Source organism: Bos javanicus, chromosome 16 (genome assembly GCF_032452875.1).
Source record: "Bos javanicus breed banteng chromosome 16, ARS-OSU_banteng_1.0, whole genome shotgun sequence".
In the NCBI taxonomy this organism is placed as follows: domain Eukaryota; kingdom Metazoa; phylum Chordata; class Mammalia; order Artiodactyla; family Bovidae; genus Bos; species Bos javanicus.
The window spans coordinates 6,807,019-6,828,127 of NC_083883.1; the positions used below are offsets into that span (position 1 = coordinate 6,807,019).

General features: G+C 38.1%; 2 protein-coding genes across 2 annotated transcripts in view; both read right to left on the reverse strand.

Moving 5' to 3' along the window:
* The window catches only part of LOC133227536 (complement factor H), a 396,803-nt gene that overhangs the window by 240,611 nt on the left and 135,083 nt on the right, over positions 1–21,109 (reverse strand). The gene's annotated exons all lie outside the window — the stretch shown is intronic.
* The window catches only part of LOC133228250 (complement factor H-like), a 72,956-nt gene that overhangs the window by 51,747 nt on the left and 100 nt on the right, over positions 1–21,109 (reverse strand). Inside the window, 3 exon segments of the mRNA XM_061383780.1 lie at positions 4,875–5,051; positions 5,473–5,554; positions 17,714–17,826. Of these exon segments, the coding sequence (XP_061239764.1) occupies positions 4,875–5,051; positions 5,473–5,554; positions 17,714–17,826 (372 nt within the window).

The following is a 21,109-nucleotide window of genomic DNA, read 5'->3' on the forward strand; positions in this document are numbered from 1 at the left end:
GCCAAGGGGCCCAGGAGGAGGCTCACTCATGCATGCATGAGGTAAAAGGCAGACAGATCTCTGTCTTGACTGTGATGCCTACAGTGGCTCATGAACCATCTCAATTCCTTCTCAGCTGCACTCCAGGAGTCCTGGAAAACCTATGTTAAAACTTCATGCATGGAGCTAATCCTTCTGTGAAAGTCCAGGTTTTCACAGGAAGACCTCTGTCTGCTTAATTCACACACCCTTCCACCCTGTGCCAGATCCCTGTGGTTACAACTGACTCAGAGGGAAGAGCAACTTTTGACAGACCACCAGTGAGCTTGCACAGAAATTTGGCTTAAATCTGTGACCCAGTAGAGGAACACAAGATTAAGATGTAGTGCTACTTTGGGGGAAGCAAACGACAGGCTGTCAGTACAAATTCTGGCGCACTACTGTATCCAGACAAGACATGAAGCACAGAAATTCTGACAAAACAGGAATGAGAATTGTCAGCAGGTGCCACTATAGAGACCTGAGATAGCTACAGAGTATCTAGCCAGGTTGAAGGAAGTTATCTCTCACCCAAAGGAGACTGGTACTTTAATTAGAAAAACAACACCACAAAACTTCAAGGAACATGAACCCAAAGTATCATGACACCAACATAGTATAAAAATCTTCGGTATTCACATCTGAAGATTGGAGATCTGTGATTTATCCAAGGAAAAATTTGAAATAGCTGTTTTAAATAACTCAGTGTGGTACAGAAAATGCAGTAAGAGAGTTGAACAAAAGCAGGAAAACATTAAACAAATGAACAATAAACAATGTACAAAATAGTTTAATAAAATGTACAAATCATAAAAAATAAAAAAACAGAAAATCTGGTGCTGAAGTATCCAAGAATGAAATGAAAAAATTCACTAAAGAGTATTACCCACAGAGTGAAAAAAGCAGAAGAATCTGTGAGATAGATGACATATCAAAGTTATCCTGTCAAAGGAGATTAAAATTAAAAAAGCAAAACCTTATAACAAAACAATGAAAAAGAACAAAGAAAGGCTACATGATCTATGCTACATTGTCAATAGAACCAATTTGCAAATTATTGAAGTGCCAGGAGGAGAAAAGGAGATGAGGCAGAAAGCATATTTAAGGAGTAATGTCTGAGAACTTCCCAAATTAAGGATGATATTTGAATATCTAAGTTCAGGAAGCTTACAGATGACCAAATCAAATCAACTTTAAAAATCCTCTACAACACACATTATAATAAAGTTGCAAAATCAAAGAAAAAATGAGAAGCCTTCAAGTAGCATGAGGAAAAAACAAACAAGCTAACAAAACAAAAATCTTGGAATTTACTACTTCAGTTCAGTTCAGTTCAGTCGCTCAGTCGTGTCCGACTCTTTGCGACCCCATGAATCGCAGCACGCCAGGCCTCCCTGTCCATCACCAACACCCGGAGTTCACCCAAACCCACGTCCATTGAGTCAGTGATGCCATCCAACCGTCTCATCCTCTGTCATCCCCTTCTCCTCCTGCCCTCGGTCTTTCCCAGCATCAGGGTCTTTTCAAATCTGTCAGCTCTTCGCATCAGGTTGCCAAAGCATTGAAGTTTTAGCTTCAGCGTAAGTCCTTCCAGTGAAAACCCAAGACTGATCTCCTTAAGGATAAACTGGTTGGATCTCCTTGCAGTCTAAGGGACTCTCAAGAGTCTTCTTCAACACAACAGCTCAAAAGCATCAATTGTTCAGTGCTCAGCTTTCTTTAAAGTACAACTCTCACATCCATACATGACCACTGGAAAAACCATAGCCTTGACTAGACGGACCTTTGTTGACAAAGTAATGTGTCTGTTTTAAATATTCTGTCTAGGTTGGTCATAACTTTCATTCTAAGGAGTAAGCATATTTTAATATCATGGCTGCAATCACCATCTGCAGTGATCTTGGAGCCCCCAAAAATAAAGTCAGCCACTGTTTCCGCTGTTTCCCCATCTATTTGCCATGAGGCGATGGGATTAGATGCCATGATCTTCATTTTCTGAATGTTGAGCTTTAAGCCAACTTTTTCACTCTCCTCTTTCACTTTCATCAAGAGGCTCTTTGGTTCTTCACTTTCTGCCGTAAGGGTGGTGTCATCTGCATATCTGAGGTTATTGATATTTCTCCCAGCAATCTTGATTCCAGCTTGTGCTTCCTCCAGTCCAGCGTTTCTCATGATGTACTCTGCATATAAGTTAAATAAGCAGGGTCACAATATACAGCCTTGATGTACTCCTTTCCCTAAATGGAACCAGTCTGTTGTTCCATGTCCAGTTCTAACTGTTACTTCCTTACCTGGAATTTACTAAGGAGCCTTCATTTGGATCTAAGAATATTTCTCAGCAGAAACCTAGTGGGCCAGGAGAAAGTGGGATGATATATTCCAAGTGTTGAAAGACAAAACTGCCAAAGAAGAATATTTGAAAACATCATTCTGAAAAGAAAACAATATAAATACTTCATCTGACCAAAAAATACTGAGAAAATTGAACACAGCTAAACCTTTCTTGCAGAGAAGGCGATGGCACCCCACTCCAGTACTCTTGCCTGGAAAATCCCATGGACAGAGGAGCCTGGTGGGCTGCGGTCCATGGGGTCGCTAGGAGTAGGACACGACTGAGCGACTTCACTTTCACTTTTTGCTTTCATGCATTGGAGAAGGAAATGGCAACCCACTCCAGTGTTCTCGCCTGGAGAGTCCCGGGGACAGTGGAGCCGGGTGGGCTGCTGTCTCTGGGGTCGCACAGAGTCAGACACGACTCTAGTGACTTAGCAGCAGCAGCAGACATTTCTTGAGGAGGGCATGGCAACCCACTCCAGTACTCTTGCCTGGAAAAGCCCATGGACAGAGAACCTGGTGGGCTGCCACACATAGGGTCACAAAATATCAGACACGACTGAGGTAACTGAGCAGGCACACAGACCTTCCTTACTGAAACACAAAAAGGAATTATTCAAGATGAAGTAAAATAATGCTAATTAATTCCATGAAAATACACGGTACACTGGTAAATTTAAGTGCACATTCACATTCAGAACACTAGAGTACTTTATATGGAATGTTAAACACTTAACTATTTAAGAGTTAAAGTGCAAGAATATAAAAGTAACTATAGCTACAATTATTTTTTAATTAAGTACACACTATAAAAAGAGAAAATCATGACATCAAAAAGATAAAATGGAGAAGGGAAAAAGGAAGGAGATTTAATATATGGTTGTATTCATATATTATCAGCATAAAACACTGCTCTCTCTGAATAATACTTTATGTAAATCTCATGGTAAACAAAGCAGGAATCCATACTAGATTCACAAATGGTAAAGAGAAGTTTATTAAATGCATACTACTATAACAAAAGTTGTAGTAGTATTGTTACAGTACTATAACAAAAATCATGAATTCACAAAGGCAAACAGTCAGAGGAAATGATTTAGGGAACTATAAAACATTCTGTTACAAAAGATAGTATTAATACATCCTTATCTATCAATAATTACACTAAATATAAAGGAATGCATGAGTGCATACTAAGTAGCTACTGTTGTGTCTGACTCATTGAGACTCAGTGGACTGTAGCCCTCCAGGCTCCTCTGTCCATGGGATTCCCCAGGAAAGAATACTGGAGTGGGTTGCCATTTCCCTCTCCACTGTTGTCTTCTATCTCAATGAAGTTCTTAAGCAAATACTTTAAATTACTTATCAGACAAATAGTCCATATCCATTATTTGGGGACAGTAACTGAAAAACTATTGTGTTTCTCTCTAAACATTTTAGTCCTTTATTGTCTGTGTCCCTTGAAGTCTCAGGTTGCTGTTTAAAGAAGCAGTCACTCCCTCCTGTCTTTACAGACTGACTTGGGGAGGGAAGTACACTATCACCCTGATAGGGATTTTGAGACTTTTTCAGACCTTTTTTTAAGGAGACACCTGTCTCATGTACTCAAGTCCTCCTAGGAGAGAATTCTGAAGCTCCTATGCTTCTATCAACGCAGCAAAGACAGTCTCTGTGCCTACAGTTTTCTGGGTGCTTCCTTGGGACAATGCCAAATGCTCACATTCATGTGCTTTCTCACAGACCCACAGGGACAGGTTGGCTTCTAGATGTTCCACAGGCCATCTGCAAAGGTTGAATGCCACCGTGGAGACCTACACAGGGACCTGGCCCTGGGGAGGGGGATGTGGATGAGATGAGGGGCCCAGGGGTGAGCAGGACCACAAGCACGGTGTCTGCAATGGTTTGGGGCTTCCTGGTGGGGTCTCCACGTGGTCAGTAGGACCCATGTCCCTTGAAGAATTCTAGCCCTGGATGCTGTACTCCTGGCCTCTCCCCACCCCCCAGCCATGCAGGTGACCCCAGTGTCCTGGATAAGGGGAGAGAGAAGTGCGCTGGAAGGTGAGGACACCACCCTTGCTCACATGCTCTTATTTTCCCCACAGGTAAAATCCTGTGCTGAGGGGTCTGTCATCTTTGTGCTCTAGCAGCATGCTGTCGTGTCTCTGTTAGACTCCTGGACCCCCACAAAGATCCTCTTATCCACAAATGATGGTCAAAGTCTGTGTTTATATCAGGAGAGACAGTGAGACTCCTGCCATCTTTCTAACCTCATTTTGTTATTACAGGTTTCTTCTTTGTGGATCTTTTCCTATTTTATTGAGCAGTGTCTATCAATAGGTACATGTATTTTGTTATATACTTATCAAGAAGTATCCATAGGTACACTCACAGATACTTGTAAACAATAAAATTAAATAGGTCCTTTGGGAAAACAAGAGGTTGATATAAACTTTTGGAGTGACTAATACAGCTGAGTCTTAGAAAATTATGAACATATTGGGATCTCAGCCCAGTTTACTCACTGACACAGATGCATCTGGGAGGAGGAGACCAGCCACTCTCTGTGCGGGTCATTGTGTTCTGATTATTTTGAAGACTGTAGCCATGATAGCAGCGAACCCTTACTGTTTCACCCTGTACAGCTTTTCTTTCACTACTTGGGGTATATCCATTTTCCAAATTATTGAAAATACATTCTCCTAAGGATCATAAAAATAATATGATGGAAAAAAACATAAATTTGTTAAAATAGAAACTTAAAGATTAACCTTTTAGAATTTAAATGTGAATGCACTAGTATTCAAATATAATATGTAACAATAAAATGAAAGCTACTACCACCTTTGTTACAAATGAAAATCAACATTCCATATTATTTTTCTTTAGTTTATGATTAAAGTATGTATAAATGATGCAGATATTGTTATAAAGTCTCTGCCTCACAGGATTTACATGAAGAGCCTCTAGTAAAGGGAAGATCTGTTTAGATTTTTTTTTTTTCATAGAACACATCCCTTGGACTTACTGTTGTTACACAACACTTAAATCTACTCACTTGTATACTTTTGTCTCTTCACTCTTTCAAAGACTTATGCATATAAACTTAATAGGTTTACTTACTGAGGCATAGTTCTTCTGGAGACCATCCTTCTGCTGTGCAAGTCAGGTAATCCGAGGAATATTGTGAAGGAGGCACAAAATACTGATCACAGTTATAGAGAAACTATTGATTTACACTTGCTGGAAAGTGTCCTCTGTATGAATGATATAGCCGTCCATGTTTTATTACTGGATAATTACAATGTTTCCCTTGGAATAAAAAAAGTAGAAACAATGTTTTACCTCATTATACAATCAAATAAGAAATTAACATTACCTCTATGAATTACATTTTTGTTCAGTTAATTACACTCACTACATTATGGTTTCTAGGAAAAGAAAAGTTACAGAAAACTCAGATGATTGAAGTATGTAAAGAGGTCCTTGATACTGAAGGTCAAATTATGTCTTGTGAGTCATATCATATAAAATGTGTATGTAGATTCTCTTGGTATAAAACTATAGAGACTTAATAAATGATTTCTCCTTAAGTGCAGAAGTCCTAACCATGGTTGACTAAATTAGCATCTTAGTCAAGAGATGAAAGTACAGATTTTATCTTGTGGCTCATTTGACTTCTTTTTCTTTCTTTTCCATTCTCATCAGAAACCAAAATCCTGACACTTCTTCTCAGACCAAGTCAATGTAGAAAGAAAACAGTGTTGTTGTTTTTTTTTTTTTCCAATTAACATTCATGACTTTAATTTTCTGTTTATTGGAAACATGTGACATATATAGAGAACCACACTAATTTTCATGGATCTAATCACACAGGAAAGTAACATTATTGTTTATCACTCAAACTAGATATTAGGCATCTTTTCCCTTGCTTGTCTAATTGGAGAAATGAACAATCAATGATTCTTAATTTCCAAATGGTTAAAATTAAGGGAAACCCTTGAATGCTTGTGTCTAATTTTAATTGGAGAATGATGCATTTTTCAGTATTTCTTACAAATATTTTAAATGAGGTATAACGTAATTACAATTTGTTTTTAATATATATTTAGTAATTTTCACTTATATGCTTACTAAATTAATTATAAACGTTGAATCTTTGCATATCTTAATCCCTTTTAACAAAGACTTGTGAAATGCTTATTTAGTTTGATTCCACTTAAGTAACAGTCTAGGTTTCTCCCACTACTTTTTGGAGATTAGAATAATTTCTCTTCGTCCTTGAATTTTATAAATTTCACCATATATGTCAAGATATGTATATTTAACAATAATACCATGTTGGGCAAGCTTGAGTGTTTGTATTTGCAGAAGTCAAGTGAAAAGAACTCAACTAACTTTGTCATTACATTGTAGAGGAGAGATTCAAGTCCTGATTATCTGAGTTCAGATCTAGTACAGTTATTCACCTCATTTTGATGATTCATAGGACGTGAATTAATAAAATAATCCACTGAGACTCACTTCCAAAAGGTACACAAAGAAGGCATAATTAAAAGTAAACATCATTACTATCACTGGCCTGAGCTATTTTCCTCCTCTCTTTTTTTTTGGTCACATGTGAATCTGTATTTGTCTCTCTAACCAGATCATTTATTGAAGCACATACAATAGTCCACTATGGTCAGAGTGGCACTGACTCTGTCAAGACTCAGAACAACCTCATTCTCCTCTTACAACTTCTACCAATACAAGTTCTGGTCTCATGAGCAGCTAAATATCCCATTATTGAGTCCAACCTCACACATGGGTGTCTTTCTGAGTGATGAACCTGTCCTAATGTGGGTTCACTTTCAGTGCCTCAGTATCATTCCAGGCACATCTCCTCTGCTCCATTAAACTGGCAGATGATACAAAACAGCAATGGAGCAGGCCTGAGAACAAAATCCTGCATCTGATAATCAGCATATTTAATGACATTATGAATATCTGATCAACTATTTAACTGGCCAATTTCCTCATCTTGTCTACAAGAACTTTACAAGGTCCCTTGTGGGATAACTTTGCTGTGATATCAATACATTTGGGTTGATCTGCCATTTTCATAGGCTTCCCCTATGGCTTAGTGGGTAAAGAATCTACCTGTAATGCAGAAGACAAAAGAGATGTAGGTTTGATCCCTGGGTCACTCATATTCCCTTGCAGAAGGAAGTGGCAACCCACTCTTGCCTGGAGAATTCCATGGGCAGAGGAGCCTGGAGGATTATAGTCTAAAGGGTGGCAAAGAGTTGAACATGATTGAGGGACTAAGCACACAGCACCATTTTCATAAATCCATCTTAAGCAAGTTTAAATATCTTTAGTATAATACTTATGTAGATTGAAATCTGTTTAATACTGCTAATACCTTCATTTTAAGAGAAATTATGGTTCGAAAAATCACTTTAGATTTATGTTTGTAATTACTGTTAAGGTCATTGACCTGTTTTATAAAGTTACAGTTTTCTTTCCTGGAATAACCAGTTTAAGTATGCCAAAATTTTATGATATACTGTTAGAAAAAAGAGTATTGTTACTATAGAGGCAGGAAAGAAGTTGAGGAGTAAAGGAAGCATCCCCAGAAAATACTCTGATAAGTTGACCTGACGTTTTTCTATATGTGATGGTTTTAAGAAAGTCCACAACACTTTCCACACTCCTCTCTCCACGTGACAATGTGACAAACTCATACCTGGTGTGGAAGCTTCCTCCTCCCTGTCTGCCGTCAATGGCCCTGAGGAAAGCAGTCTCTCAAGCAACCTGCCCAGATGACCACGTGGTCAGGTGCTGAGGCCTCCACCAAAAGCCAAGAGAGCGAGCCAACTTGGAAGCAAAGCCTCCAGCCCAGCTGAGTGTCCAGGTGACAGCGGCCCAGGCATTTACCCAGTTGTCCCCCAAACAGAGTGATGCATAACTAGCCAGAGAAGCCCTTTCTTTATTCTTGACCACAGGTGCTCTAAGAATTTGGAGGTGTATTGTCTTAAGCCAATATGTTTTCTGGAAAAATTTTTAATTAGGACTATGTATCTAATACAATGGGCATCCCAGTTGGTGCTAGTGGTAAAGAAGGAACCCACCTGCCAATGCAGGAGACATAGTACAGGGAGGTTCAATCCTTGGGTTTGGATGATCCCCTGGAGGTGGGCATGGCAACCCACTCCAGTATTCTTGCCTGGAAAATTCCATGGACAGAGAAGCCTGGTGGGCTACAGTTGATGGGGAGGCAAAGAGTCAGACATGACTGAAGCGACTTAGCATGCAGGCACGCAGGCATCTACAACAATAGGTGTTAGGTGATGTGAGTTTTACTTAATGGCTTGAATCTGATATTACAATTATTTTGCATGCTAAAAATTTCATAAGTGCACCCATAAATTCTGAAAAAAAAAACTTTGCTTAAATATTCCAACATTTAGCTTTAAGACCACTTTTGGAAAGAGTTCAGTTGTTAATGAGAAGAGAAGTGTTGCACTGGAATATCTGGTGAAGATTTGTCAAAGTTTCACATTTCTCTTTCATATTGTGTACTCTTTCTCCTCTTGTTTGGAAGTATGCCTGTAGTCTTATTCTAGTTGATTAATAAACCATCACTCATATACCTGAGAATCAGGAGAAACAATTCATGTCTGCCTGCTCCTCATCAGGAATAATCATGATGCAGCCTTTCTTATAAGTGATCTGGGGCCTGAGCTGCTTTTATTTGTAACACTAAGGACTAGACAGGGAGCTTTATTGTGCTGTAAATGTTGTTCACGAAGAAAATTGCCAAATGGACTAAAATAACATGTAACAAATTATAAGATGAATAATGCAGAGTGATGCATATTCTATTCACACCTCGAGTTTCACAAGGTATCATAAAACTCATTAGAGCTTTCATTTACAAAAACTTGAAGACAAATGTATTATTAAAGAAAATGAAAGACAAAACATCATAATGAAGAACATATAGTTTTGTATTTTGGAGTAAAATCTTTGTTTTTAATATGATTTAATTATTTATATTAATACATTTATATAATTTGACTTTTGTTTTTCATTTTTATTGGAGTTGCTTTAAAATGTTGGGTTAGCTTCTGCTGTACATGAAAACAAATCTGTTATATGAATATATATATATATATATATATGTCCCCTTTTCTTGGATTTCCTTCCCATTTATGTCACCAGAGAGCATTGAGGGGAGCTGCCTATGAAACACAGTAAGTTCTCAGTAGTTACCTATTTTATTCACAACAGCCAGGACATGGAATCAACCTAAATGTCCATCAACAGCAGAAGAGATGCAGAAGAAGTGGTACATATATACAATGAAATACTACTCAGCCATAAAAAGCAATGAAATTGTGCAATTTGCAGAGACATGGATAGACCTAGAGACTGTCATATAGAGTGAAGCAAGTCAGAAAGAGAAAAATAAATATTGTATAATATTCCTTATATATGGAATCTAGAAAAATGCTACAGATGAACTTATTTGCAAAGCAAAAATAGAGATATAGGCATAAAGAATGGATGTATGGATACAAGGGGGCCCAAGAGTAGAAGAATGAATTGGGAGATTGAGCCTGACATATATACACTATTGTGTAAAAAATAGATAACTAATGAAAAGAACTTATAAGTTTATTTTTTTTTTTTGCTTTTTCTTTTTTTTTTAATTTTATTTTATTTTTAAACTTTACAATATTGTATTAGTTTTGCCAAATATCAAAATGAATCTGCCACAGGTATACCCGCGTTTAAAGTTTAAAAATAAAAGAGACAAGTTTTTTTAAGGTTGTCAACATTTACATTTCTCTCTGAAAATAATTCTAAATATATTGGCACTACACTGGAAATTAAGACCGTATTCCACATTTTGTAAAAGGAAAATATATCTGGTACCTAAGCTGGTTTTTAAAAACTAACAGTGATGTTAATGACCTTTAATAGATTTATTAAGCTATAATCACAATACAGTCAACAGAACATATTTAAAATGAGATTTGAACCTACAAAAATCACCATATGTAAAAGTATAAAAATAACCATTGTTCTCCAGAGCTTTCTCATATTACAAGTAAGACTCTCCTAAACATTCTGGAATTATAATCTACTTTTCTGTGACGCATTTTCTATTCAAATTTTCATGAGCATATTCACATGACCCCATAATCTACATAGAGTACCTTTTTGCACTGTGGAACTCAGATGACATTGAAAAGTATTCATTTTGTTTTCCCCTTTTAGGTGAATATCTGATCATTTTTCCATTAAGGTATTCTTATGGTTATCTCACAGTATAGACTATTTTAACCAATTTATTCAATCAAAAATACACACAAAAGAAAGTAGATCTGAGTGTTCACATCTGTTTCAACTTACCCTGTCCATGAGCAGTGTAAAACCACAAGGTGAGGACACTGATTAACAACAACATGTTAGATTTTCCCAGAGGTACATTCACACAAATACTCCAGTTGCACTGTTTAGGGTTCAAAAATCTGCTTCATTTGCAGTTACCTAGTGTGACTGAATTTATGCATTACAATGATACTACTTAATTAGTGCCATTTAATAAATATCAAAGTTCAAAATTTTGAAATGTCCCTAACTTGTTTCTGTTGGTAGTTTCACAATAAGTTATTGTATTCATCACCTGATATCTAAGTGCACAACTTTCTGTGGCTAATATGGACTGGCTCCAAAGCCATATATCAGATACTAACTTTCAATAATATATTTCAGGAGAGTAGGTGAGGTTTTTCCCAGCCATTTGGGTCATCCGTATTTTCATGGACTTAGGAAAGTGAATAGATTTTAAATATATATATATAGTAGAGCTTAAAAACAATCATATCAATTATAGCACAATCCCTTCCTTTACATGCTATTTATGTGTGGGTTTTATGATTATCAATTTTTCCAACTTTGTTAACATATAATTGACATAAAGCACTGCATAAATTTAAGGTGTATGGCCTAATCATGTCATTTACATATATCCTGAAATGATTACAACAATAAGGTTTGTGAATATCCATCATCTCATATGGATATAAAATTAAAGAAAAAAGGATTTGTGATGAGAACTCAGGACTTACCATCCTATTAACTTTCATACTTCAGACACAGCAGAATTAGTCATATTAACCATGTTGTACACTACATCCTTAGTACTAATCTATCTCACAGCAGGAAGTTGGTACCTTCTGACTGGCTTCATCCAGTTCCCCTATCTCCAGCCCTAGCCTATGGTAACCACAAATGAGATCTCTTTTTCAAAGTATTTGTTTGTTCTTTTAAGTACAGTTGGCCTACAACATTGTATTACTTTCTGTTACACAGTGTAGTGATTCCATGTTTCTGTCCATTTCAAAATAATTGCTACAGTAAGTCTAATTACAATCGAGCAAGATTTTTAAAATTGCATAATTATTGACTATATGCTCCACACTGAATATTTCATGTTTATAACTCATCTATTTTGCACCTGAAAGTTTATCCCCTTAATCTCTCCCTCACCAGAGGATCTGGAGTACATCCCCTTAAAAAGACACATACAGAATTGTTCATTGCAGCTTTATTCATAAATGGCAAAAATGCAAATGGTTCCCATGAACATTCAGAAAATGGATAAAATATTTGTAGCATTTTCATACAACTGATTAATAGTCACTAATTTAGAAAATGATAGCAGTTTGGGATAATCTCACAGCTCTTGTAAATGGAAAAAAAATCAAACACACTCACTAAGTATGTATCTTATAATTTCAATGGTAGGCTTTCAAAAGGTGGAAACCCTCATCATGAAGGCGGTGCCTACAAGGTAAGGTGTATTACAGAATGGGAAGAGACACAAGGAAACCTGATGATGTGCTGGACATTTACTCAATTTAGTCCTGGGTGATGCTGAAGCTGAGGCTCCAGTACTTTGGCCACCTTATGCAAAGAATTGACTCATTGGAAAAGACTCATGCTGGGAGGGATTGGGGGCAGGAAGAGAAGGGGACAACAGAGGATGAGATGGCTGGATGGCATCACTGACTCGATGGACGTGAGTTTGAGTGAACTCCGGGAGTTGGTGATGGACAGGGAGGCCTGGTGTGCTGCGATTCATGGGGTCGCAGAGTCGGACACGACTGAGTGACTGAACTAACTAACTAACTAATAGTTACACAGGCATACATGTGTGTTAAAAAAAATTATCAATCAGATTAAGATTAACTTTAGGTGTTTAGCTATTTAAATGTTTAACTTTGCTTAAAAAATTACCATTTTCAGAATAAAATGTAAATTTAAAAGTTACAATCCAATCCAGAGGACACATCTTGTGTCTCAAATCAAAAAGACTTGAGAGAGCCTTGAGTCTTTATCCCCAAACACAAGAATTTGGGGCTATTGGTAATACTAGATTCTATTGAATAATATGAAATCCTATAGGAAAAATTAAAGAAATTTGTGAATGGGGTGCTATTTTCACTTTAAACATTTTAATGTTTCTTTTTTTTATGGATACTTTCTATAAAAATAGTTATGGACATTTCCATAAGCTAAAATTTCCATACAACTTATGTTTTCATAGAGAAAACTACAGATCGTTTTAATGTTTATCAATAAAAGAATGTTGAAAAAAAGAGAAAAAGTTAAAAGTTATTGTTTTCCTTCAAAAGTTCATTTTTCATTGAACCCAAACCTCCACTCCAAAAAGAAATAGTGTAGTTATGGAAGATGGAGAGACTTCAAAAGGGATGAAGGAACATTTGAGATGATGAAAATATTCTACATCTTGATTATAGAGTAGTTGTATAGATGTACTGGGAAGGAAATGGAAACCTACTCCACTATTATTGCCTGGAAAATACCATGGACAGAGGAGCTTGGCAGGCTACACTCCATGGGTTTGCAAGAGTTGGACACAGCCTGTCAACTAAACCATGACATAAATATATATATTTTATGAGACTCATCATATTGCATATTTAGCCACATTAAAAATGTCTTCTCTGTAAAGGTAATGGGAAGTTCTTAGAGCTCTAGGTGACTAAAAGGAAGGGGAAAATAGAAGGCCTTTAGAATTCTCCAAAGAAGCTAAAAGACCAAGGCAATAATAGAAGAGCATTTTCATAAAAGTTAAGAAAAGAAAATGAAAACCAAGAGTTTTATATCCATACAACCAGACAGCCAAGTATTAAACTACAGAAAATATTTTAAATGTGCAAGAACTCATAGGACACTATTGATATACAGACGCACACATTCCGTGGCTATAGTTACATGCTTAGTCACCCAGTCGTGTCTGACTTTTGCTATCCTTTGGATTTTAGCCCACCAATCTCCTCTGTCCATGAGATTTTCCAGGCAAGAATAAGGGTGAAGATTTCCATTTCTTCCTCCACAGAATCTTCACAACCCAGGAATCAAACTAGTGTTTCCTGTGTCTCCTGAACTGCAGGCAGATTTTTTAAACATTGAGCCATCAGGGAACTGCCTCCATGCATGTAAGGGGCACCTTAAATATGGACTCTACTTTATTCCACCTGAATGAAGAGTTCGAAAGAATAGAAAGAAGAGATAAGAAAGCATCCTTAAGTGAACAATGAAAAGAAATAGAGGAAAGCAATAGAATGGTAAAGAGTAAAGACCTTTTCAAGAAAATTAGAGATACAAAAGGAACTTTTCATGCAAAGATGGGCACTGAAGGATAGAAACAGTTGAACCTAATAGAAGCAGAAGATATTAAGAAGAGGTGGCAGGAATATATAGAAAATCTGTATAAAAAAGGTCTTAATGACCCGGATAACCATGATGGTGTGATCACTCACCTAGAGCCAGAAATCCTGGAGTGTGAAGTCAAGTGGGCCTGAGGAAGCATTACTACAAACAAAGCTAGTGGAGGTGATGGAGTTCCAGCTGTGCTATTTCAAATCCTAAAAGTTAATGCCAATAAAGTGTTGCACTCAATATGCCAGCTAATTTGGAAAACGCAGCAGAGGCCCCAGGACTGGAAAAGGTCAATTTTCTTTCTAATCTCAAAGAAAGACAATGCCAAGGAATGTTCAAACTATCACATAATTATGTTCATTTCACATATTGTCAATATACTGCTCAAAATATTTCAAGGTAAGCTTCAACAGTATGTGAACTGAACTGAGACTTCCAGATCTACAAGCTGGATTTAGAAAAGGAGGAAGAACCAGAGATCAAATTTCCAGCATCCATTAGATCATAGATAAAGCAAGGGATTTCCAGAAAAACATATATTTCTGCTTCACTAACTACTCTAAAGCCTTTGACTTTGTGGATCACAACAAACTGTGGAAAACTCAAGAGACGGGCATTCCAGACCACCTTGGATACCTGTATGCAGGTCAAGAAGCAAGAGTTAGAACCAGACATGGAACAATGAGCCAGTTCCAAATTGGGATAGGAGTACATCAAGGCTGTATATTGTCACCCTGTTATTTAACTTTATGTGGAGTACCTCATGCGAAATGCTGGGATGGATGACTCACAAGCTGAAATCAAGATTGCTGGATAAATATTAACAACCTCAGATGTGCCGATGACACCAGCTCTTTCCAGAGAGCCAAGATGAACTGAAGAATCTCTTGATAAAGGTGAAAAAATAGAGTGAAAAAGCTGGCTTAAACCTCAACATGAAAAAAGCTAAGATTATGGCATCCAGTTCCATCACTTCATGGGAAATAGATGGGGAAACAATGAAAATAGAGACAGATTTCATTTTTGAGGACTCAAAAATCACTGACAAGAGTTACTGCAGCCTCAAAATTTAAAAAAAAAAAAAATGCCTGCCCCTTGGAAGAAAAGCTATGACAAATGTAGATAGAATTTTAAAAAGCATCACTTTGCCAAAAAAGGCCTGCATAGTCAAGCTATGGTTTTTCCAGTAATCATGTATGGATGTGAGAGTTGGATCATAAAGGAGGCTGTGTGCCAAAGAATTGATGCTTTCAAACAGTGGTGTTCTCCTGAGAGTCCCTTGGAGGGCGATGAAATGAAATCAGTCAATCCTAAAGGAAATCCACCCTGTATATTCATTGGAAGGACTGATGCTGAAGCTGAAACTCCAATACTTTGGCCACCTGATGTGAAGAGCTAACTCATTGGAAAAGACCCTGATGTTGGGAAAGATTGAGGGCAGGAGGAGAAGGGGTTGATAGAGGATGAGATGATTGGATGGCATCATTGACCCAATGGGTATGAGTTTGAGCAGACTCCTAGAGATAGTGAGAGACAAGAAAGCCTGGTGAGGTGCTGTCCAAGGGGTTGCAAATAGTGGGACACAAGTGACTGAACAACAAATGAAGCTTATTCCACCAGATGGCACTGTTCATTCTCTAAAGAAGGGTTTTTGGTTTTTTTGTTTTTAATTATTTTGTGGGCAAGGTAGGAAGGGGCCTTGAAGATTCTGAGACTCTTTTTGCTTTAATATACATTTCAAAAGATGACGTGGGAAATAGGCAATATCATGATCTTAAACATTTTGTATATTTTTTCCAGAGCTGAGACTGAAATAAGAACTGGGGCATGGATAGACTTATATTTGTATGAATTAAATATTCTGCAAAGTAGAAAGAATGCAACCAAATCATGGCAGGAGAAGGAAGATATGAAGGGAATATAACACTGACCACTGAGAAGTAGGTGAGTGTTCAAACATCCCACTTACATCTGGCAGTAAGATGTCAAATAGTTGAGTGTAATAAAAACAAGAATGGTGTTCTATGAAATGTACTATACAGGTTTAGACATATAGAAAAGACACAATACTTTCTCAGATAACAAAGTAAGTGTAACAATAACCCTGTATGCGAGACAGCAAAAGAGACACTGATGTATAGAACAGTCTTTTGGACTCTGTGGAAGAGGGAGAGGGTGGGATGATTTGGGAGAATGGCATTGAAATATGTATAATATATAGGAAACGAGTCACCAGTCCAGGTTCAATGCACGATACTGGATGCTTGGGGCTGGTGCACTGGGACAACCCAGAGGGATGGTATGGGGAGGGAGGAGGGAGGAGGGTTCAGGATGGGGAACACATGTATACCTGTGGAGGATTCATTTCGATATATGGCAAAACCAATACATTATTGTAAAGTTAAAAAATAAAATTAAATTTAAAAAAAAAGTAAGTGTAAAAGCACAAAAAGAGAGGAGTGTATATATCAACATAAGATGCTATAGCAAAGTTTACACCAAACATGAGTCATATCTATAAGCATGTACAGTGTGAAATTGTCTAATAAAGAAAGGGTCCTTCAACTGATTTAACCTTATTCTGTCCGTATACAAGGAGCACACCTAATCAGAGTGACCTAGGAAACTAAACCTGGTTTATGCACTGCAATTGGCCAGGCTTGGAGGAGAAAGAGACAGGGAGAGACGTGGAGAGTGAGACAGAGTATTATGAGGTTAGAATTTAGATTTAACAAGAATGTTTTGGACTCCAAAATCACTGCAGATGGTGATTGCAGCCATGAAATTAAAAGACGCTTACTCCTTGGAAGGAAAGTTATGACCAACCTAGATAGCATATTCAAAATCAGAGATATTACTTTGCCAACAAAGGTCCATGTAGTCAAGGTTATGGTTTTTCCAGTGGCCATGTTTGGATGTGAGATTTGGACTGTGAAGAAAGCTGAGTGCTGAAGAGTTGATGCTTTTGAACTGTGGTGTTGGAGAACACTCTTGTATGTCCCTTGGACTGCAAGGAGCTCCAACCAGTCCATCCAAAAGGAGATCAGTCCTGGGTGTTCATTGGAAGGACTGATGCTGAAGCTGAAACTCCAATACTTTGGCCACCTCATGCAAAGAGTTGACTCATTGGAAAAGACGCTAATGCTGGGAGGGATTGGGGGCAGGAGGAGAAGGGGACGACAGAGGATGAGATGGCTGGATGGTATCGCTGACTTGATGGACATGAGTTTGAGTGAACCCTGGAAGTTGGTGATAGACAGGGAGGCCTGGCGTGCTGTGATTCATGAGGTCTCAAAGCGTCAGACACGACTGAGCAACTGAACAGAACTGAACTGAAAGGAACAAATGGCTCAGCAGGTAAAGAATCTGCCTGCAATGCAGGAGACACAGGAGATGCAGGTTGGATCCCTGGCTCGGGAAGATCCCCTGGAGGAGGTCATGGAGATCCACTGCAGTACTCTTGTCTGAAGAATTCCTTGGACAGAGGAGCCTGGTGGGCTACTGTCCATGAGTTTGCAAGGAGTCTGAGAGGAGTGAGCGAATAAGCTCATGATCAAGCACACAGAGGAATAAAGGACATTGCACAATGCAAAAAGTCCAAATCACAATAAAAACTTACTGGGAAACTTATGGTAGATCCAGAAACATGAGGTTCTACTGCTCCTGGATGCACCTTCAGCTTGGAACCTCTCCTCTGTTGTTGGAAATACGGTTTTGCTGTTAGTTCTGGGTCTAGAGAAGAAGAACAGGCTAACAGGAATCTAACAGGATTTTCTCTCTGGATCACCTGATCTCCACGTGGAGATGTCTCACCAGATCTGTGTCTCTAACTACTGTGGGCAACTGCCTCACTGGTAGAGCTGGAGAAATCTTGTTTCTGATTTCCCACTCCAATCTATGGGCAAAACTCAGGGAAAACCTGCAAACCAAAGAGTGTGAAACATAGTTTATAAGTGCTAACCTCTAAGAGGGCATAGCAGTGTGTAGAAGGTGGATGCGGTGCTTGGCAACACCAGTAAATAATCAGTGTAGTTCAACATTGTCCACCACAATAACAACAACGATGCTTCTACATAACAATATTAAATCTGTCTCCTAAAATGAAGATTCCTTTGTTCCCTTTCTATAGACTGAAGTCAAAACTTCCAAGAGTCACCTTTTTTATATTTGGTGACATTATTACCTTGTTTAATTTACTCACATCTTCATACAGGTGTCTTGTATTTTGAAAAAGGGAATGATTTTTCTTTCTTTTTTTTTTTTTAACTTTACAATATTGTATTGAAAAGGGAATGATTTTTCTTTAAAACCATAAGGGCAAAGAGGAAAACATAGCTAAAAATTTACAAGTATATTTACAAGAATCAAACTAGAAAGCACAATGAAGCAATCCTCAAAGCAGAGTCAAAAGTAGACTCTGTTGAAATTATAAATTCGTTTTTCTACACCTGATAGTATATCTGCCTTGTATTCAGCCAGAAATGAAAATGTCCACGTCCCTTTCCTTGTGGGGTTAACCTAAACTTCATTTCCAAGTGGTCAGAATCTAGAGGGATCTCACACTTAATCAGTTCCTGCTGTCTTCTATTAACCTTTATAGGAACATGGAAAAGTGCAAAGGAGAAGACTCAGAGAATATCCTCATCCAAATATAATTTCCTGTCCACATCATGTAGTAATAGACAATGACCATTTGTTGGCTGAGTTCAATGTCCCCAGCCTGTGTTCATGTCGATCTCTGCACCTGACAGTTCAATGACATAAGAGGCTTAAGATAGTTACTTTCCACTTCCAGGAAAGGGAAATATCCATATTTCTGGTGAAAAGACCTTATACTATGACCTAAACCTTGCACTTGGCAGAATAAGAAAACGTAAGCCTGGAAAAAGAATGTTATTAGTGACTGTACATCTTAACAAATGCAGACAAAATTTTAATCAACACAACCTAACACTAATACTTGGTTAAAAAAGAAATACAAGAAATAAAGTTCTTGCAAAGACAAATAGAAAATGTTTTTGTTCAATCATTTTATAGCCATTGATATGATACAGTGCCAATATGATAGCACCCCAACAAACTTACAACACTGTTAGGGTTTGTGATGTTGTGGTTTTCAATAAAAAAAGATATAGTTGGTCTTTGTCCCCTTTTGGGGCACAGAACTCTAGAAACTCTTGGAATTTCCTATATGTCTTTTGTTATGTTAATACAGTGACTTTTGGAAATCTTCTAATGATGGAGGCTAGTTCCCCAGGGAACCATCCATATGACTAGATGGTTGAAACAAAGATCCCACCATCCTGAGGTCCAGCGAAGGGCAAGGGACTGGAGGTTTCATCAATTAGCAATGAGGTGAATAAATAAATAATTTATGCCCATGTAGTGATGCGTTGGTTCTGAGAACCTCCAGGACTCATAGCTTAGAGGAATTGGGAGTGTGGAGCCCTGGAAGAGCATGGAAGCTCTGCACTTAGTAGGTTCCTTCTGTCTTCTATTAACTTCTAGCACACTTTGCCCTGGGCCTCCCTTCCATCTGGCTGGTCATGAGTTAATCTAGTTTATTTTGAGTTCCAGGGGCCACACTAGCAAGTAACTGAACCTGAAGATGAAGTTGTAGCTACCTCCAATCTTAATGATTAGACCAGAAGTGCATGGTCATGTGGATTTGTGATAGGCTTCTGAAGTGGGGAGGGCGGCATGTTTGTGGGACTAGGCCCTTAACCTCTGAGATCTGAAGCTGTTTCAGGTAGATGGTATTATTATGTACTAAATTGTAGCATACCCAGCTTGTGTTGGAGAATTGCTTGCAAGTATGGAAAAAAAAAAATACACATCATGATATAAAAGATCATCAAACCACTTGAATAGCACATTTCAGTTGGGATAACAAATAGACTTGTTCTCAGTGGAAATAAACTTACAGCTAAGTGTGGTAACTGAAAATGTTCAATTTCACAAACTGAATTTTGCACAGTTTCAATTAAGCTTCTTGTTTTCCCTCCCACTGTTTCCTTCATATGTGGTTGTTGTTGTTGTTCAGTCACTCAGTCGTGTCTGACTTTGCAACCCCATGGACTGCAGTATACCAGGCTTCCCTGTCCTTCTTAAGTACCATTTACTAACTTGACACCTGTCTAGGTTTGTCGTAACTCTCTTTAAAGGAGCAAGCATGTTTTAATTTCATGGCTGCAGTCATCAAGACAGTGTACTGAAAGCAGAGACATCAGATGCCTGACAAAGGCCCATTCAGTCAAAGCTATGGTTTTTCCAGTAGTCATGTATGGATCTGAGAGTTGCACCATAAAGAAAGTTGAGCACTGAGGAAATGATGCTTTTGAATTGCAGTGCTGAAGAAGACTCTTGAGAGTCTTTGAAGTGTAAGATCAAACCAGTCAATCCTAAAGGAAATCAATCCTGAATATTCATTGAAAGGAATGATGCTGAAGCTGAAGATCCAATACTCTGGCCACCTGATACAAAGAGCTGACTCATTGGAAAAGACCCTGATGCTGAGAAAGATTGAAGGCAAAAGAAGGGGGTGGCAGAGGATGAGATGTGTGAGATATCATTACTAGTTCAATGGACAGGAAAGACTTCAGGAGACAGTAGAGGACAGAGGAGCCTGGCATGCTACAGTCCATGGGATCACAGGGTCAGACACTTGTTAGTGATTGATCAACAGCAAACCTGAAACCTGACCTTGTATGAGTAACTGAACTGTGCCATTTCTTAAAGTTTTAGGGGAGAACTTCCTGCTTCTTTTCTTTTTAAAATATATTTATTTGTTTTAATTGATTCATGGTTGCATTACAATATTGGTTTGAATCTGTCATACATCAACATGAATTAACCATAGTTGTACATTCATCCCCTCCCTCGTGAATCTCCCTCCACCTCTCACCCATTCCCACCCCATCTAGGTTATTACAGAGCCCTGGTCTGTGTTCCCTGAGTCATACAGCAAATTCCCGTTGGTATCTGTTTACATATGTTAGTATATATGCATCCATGC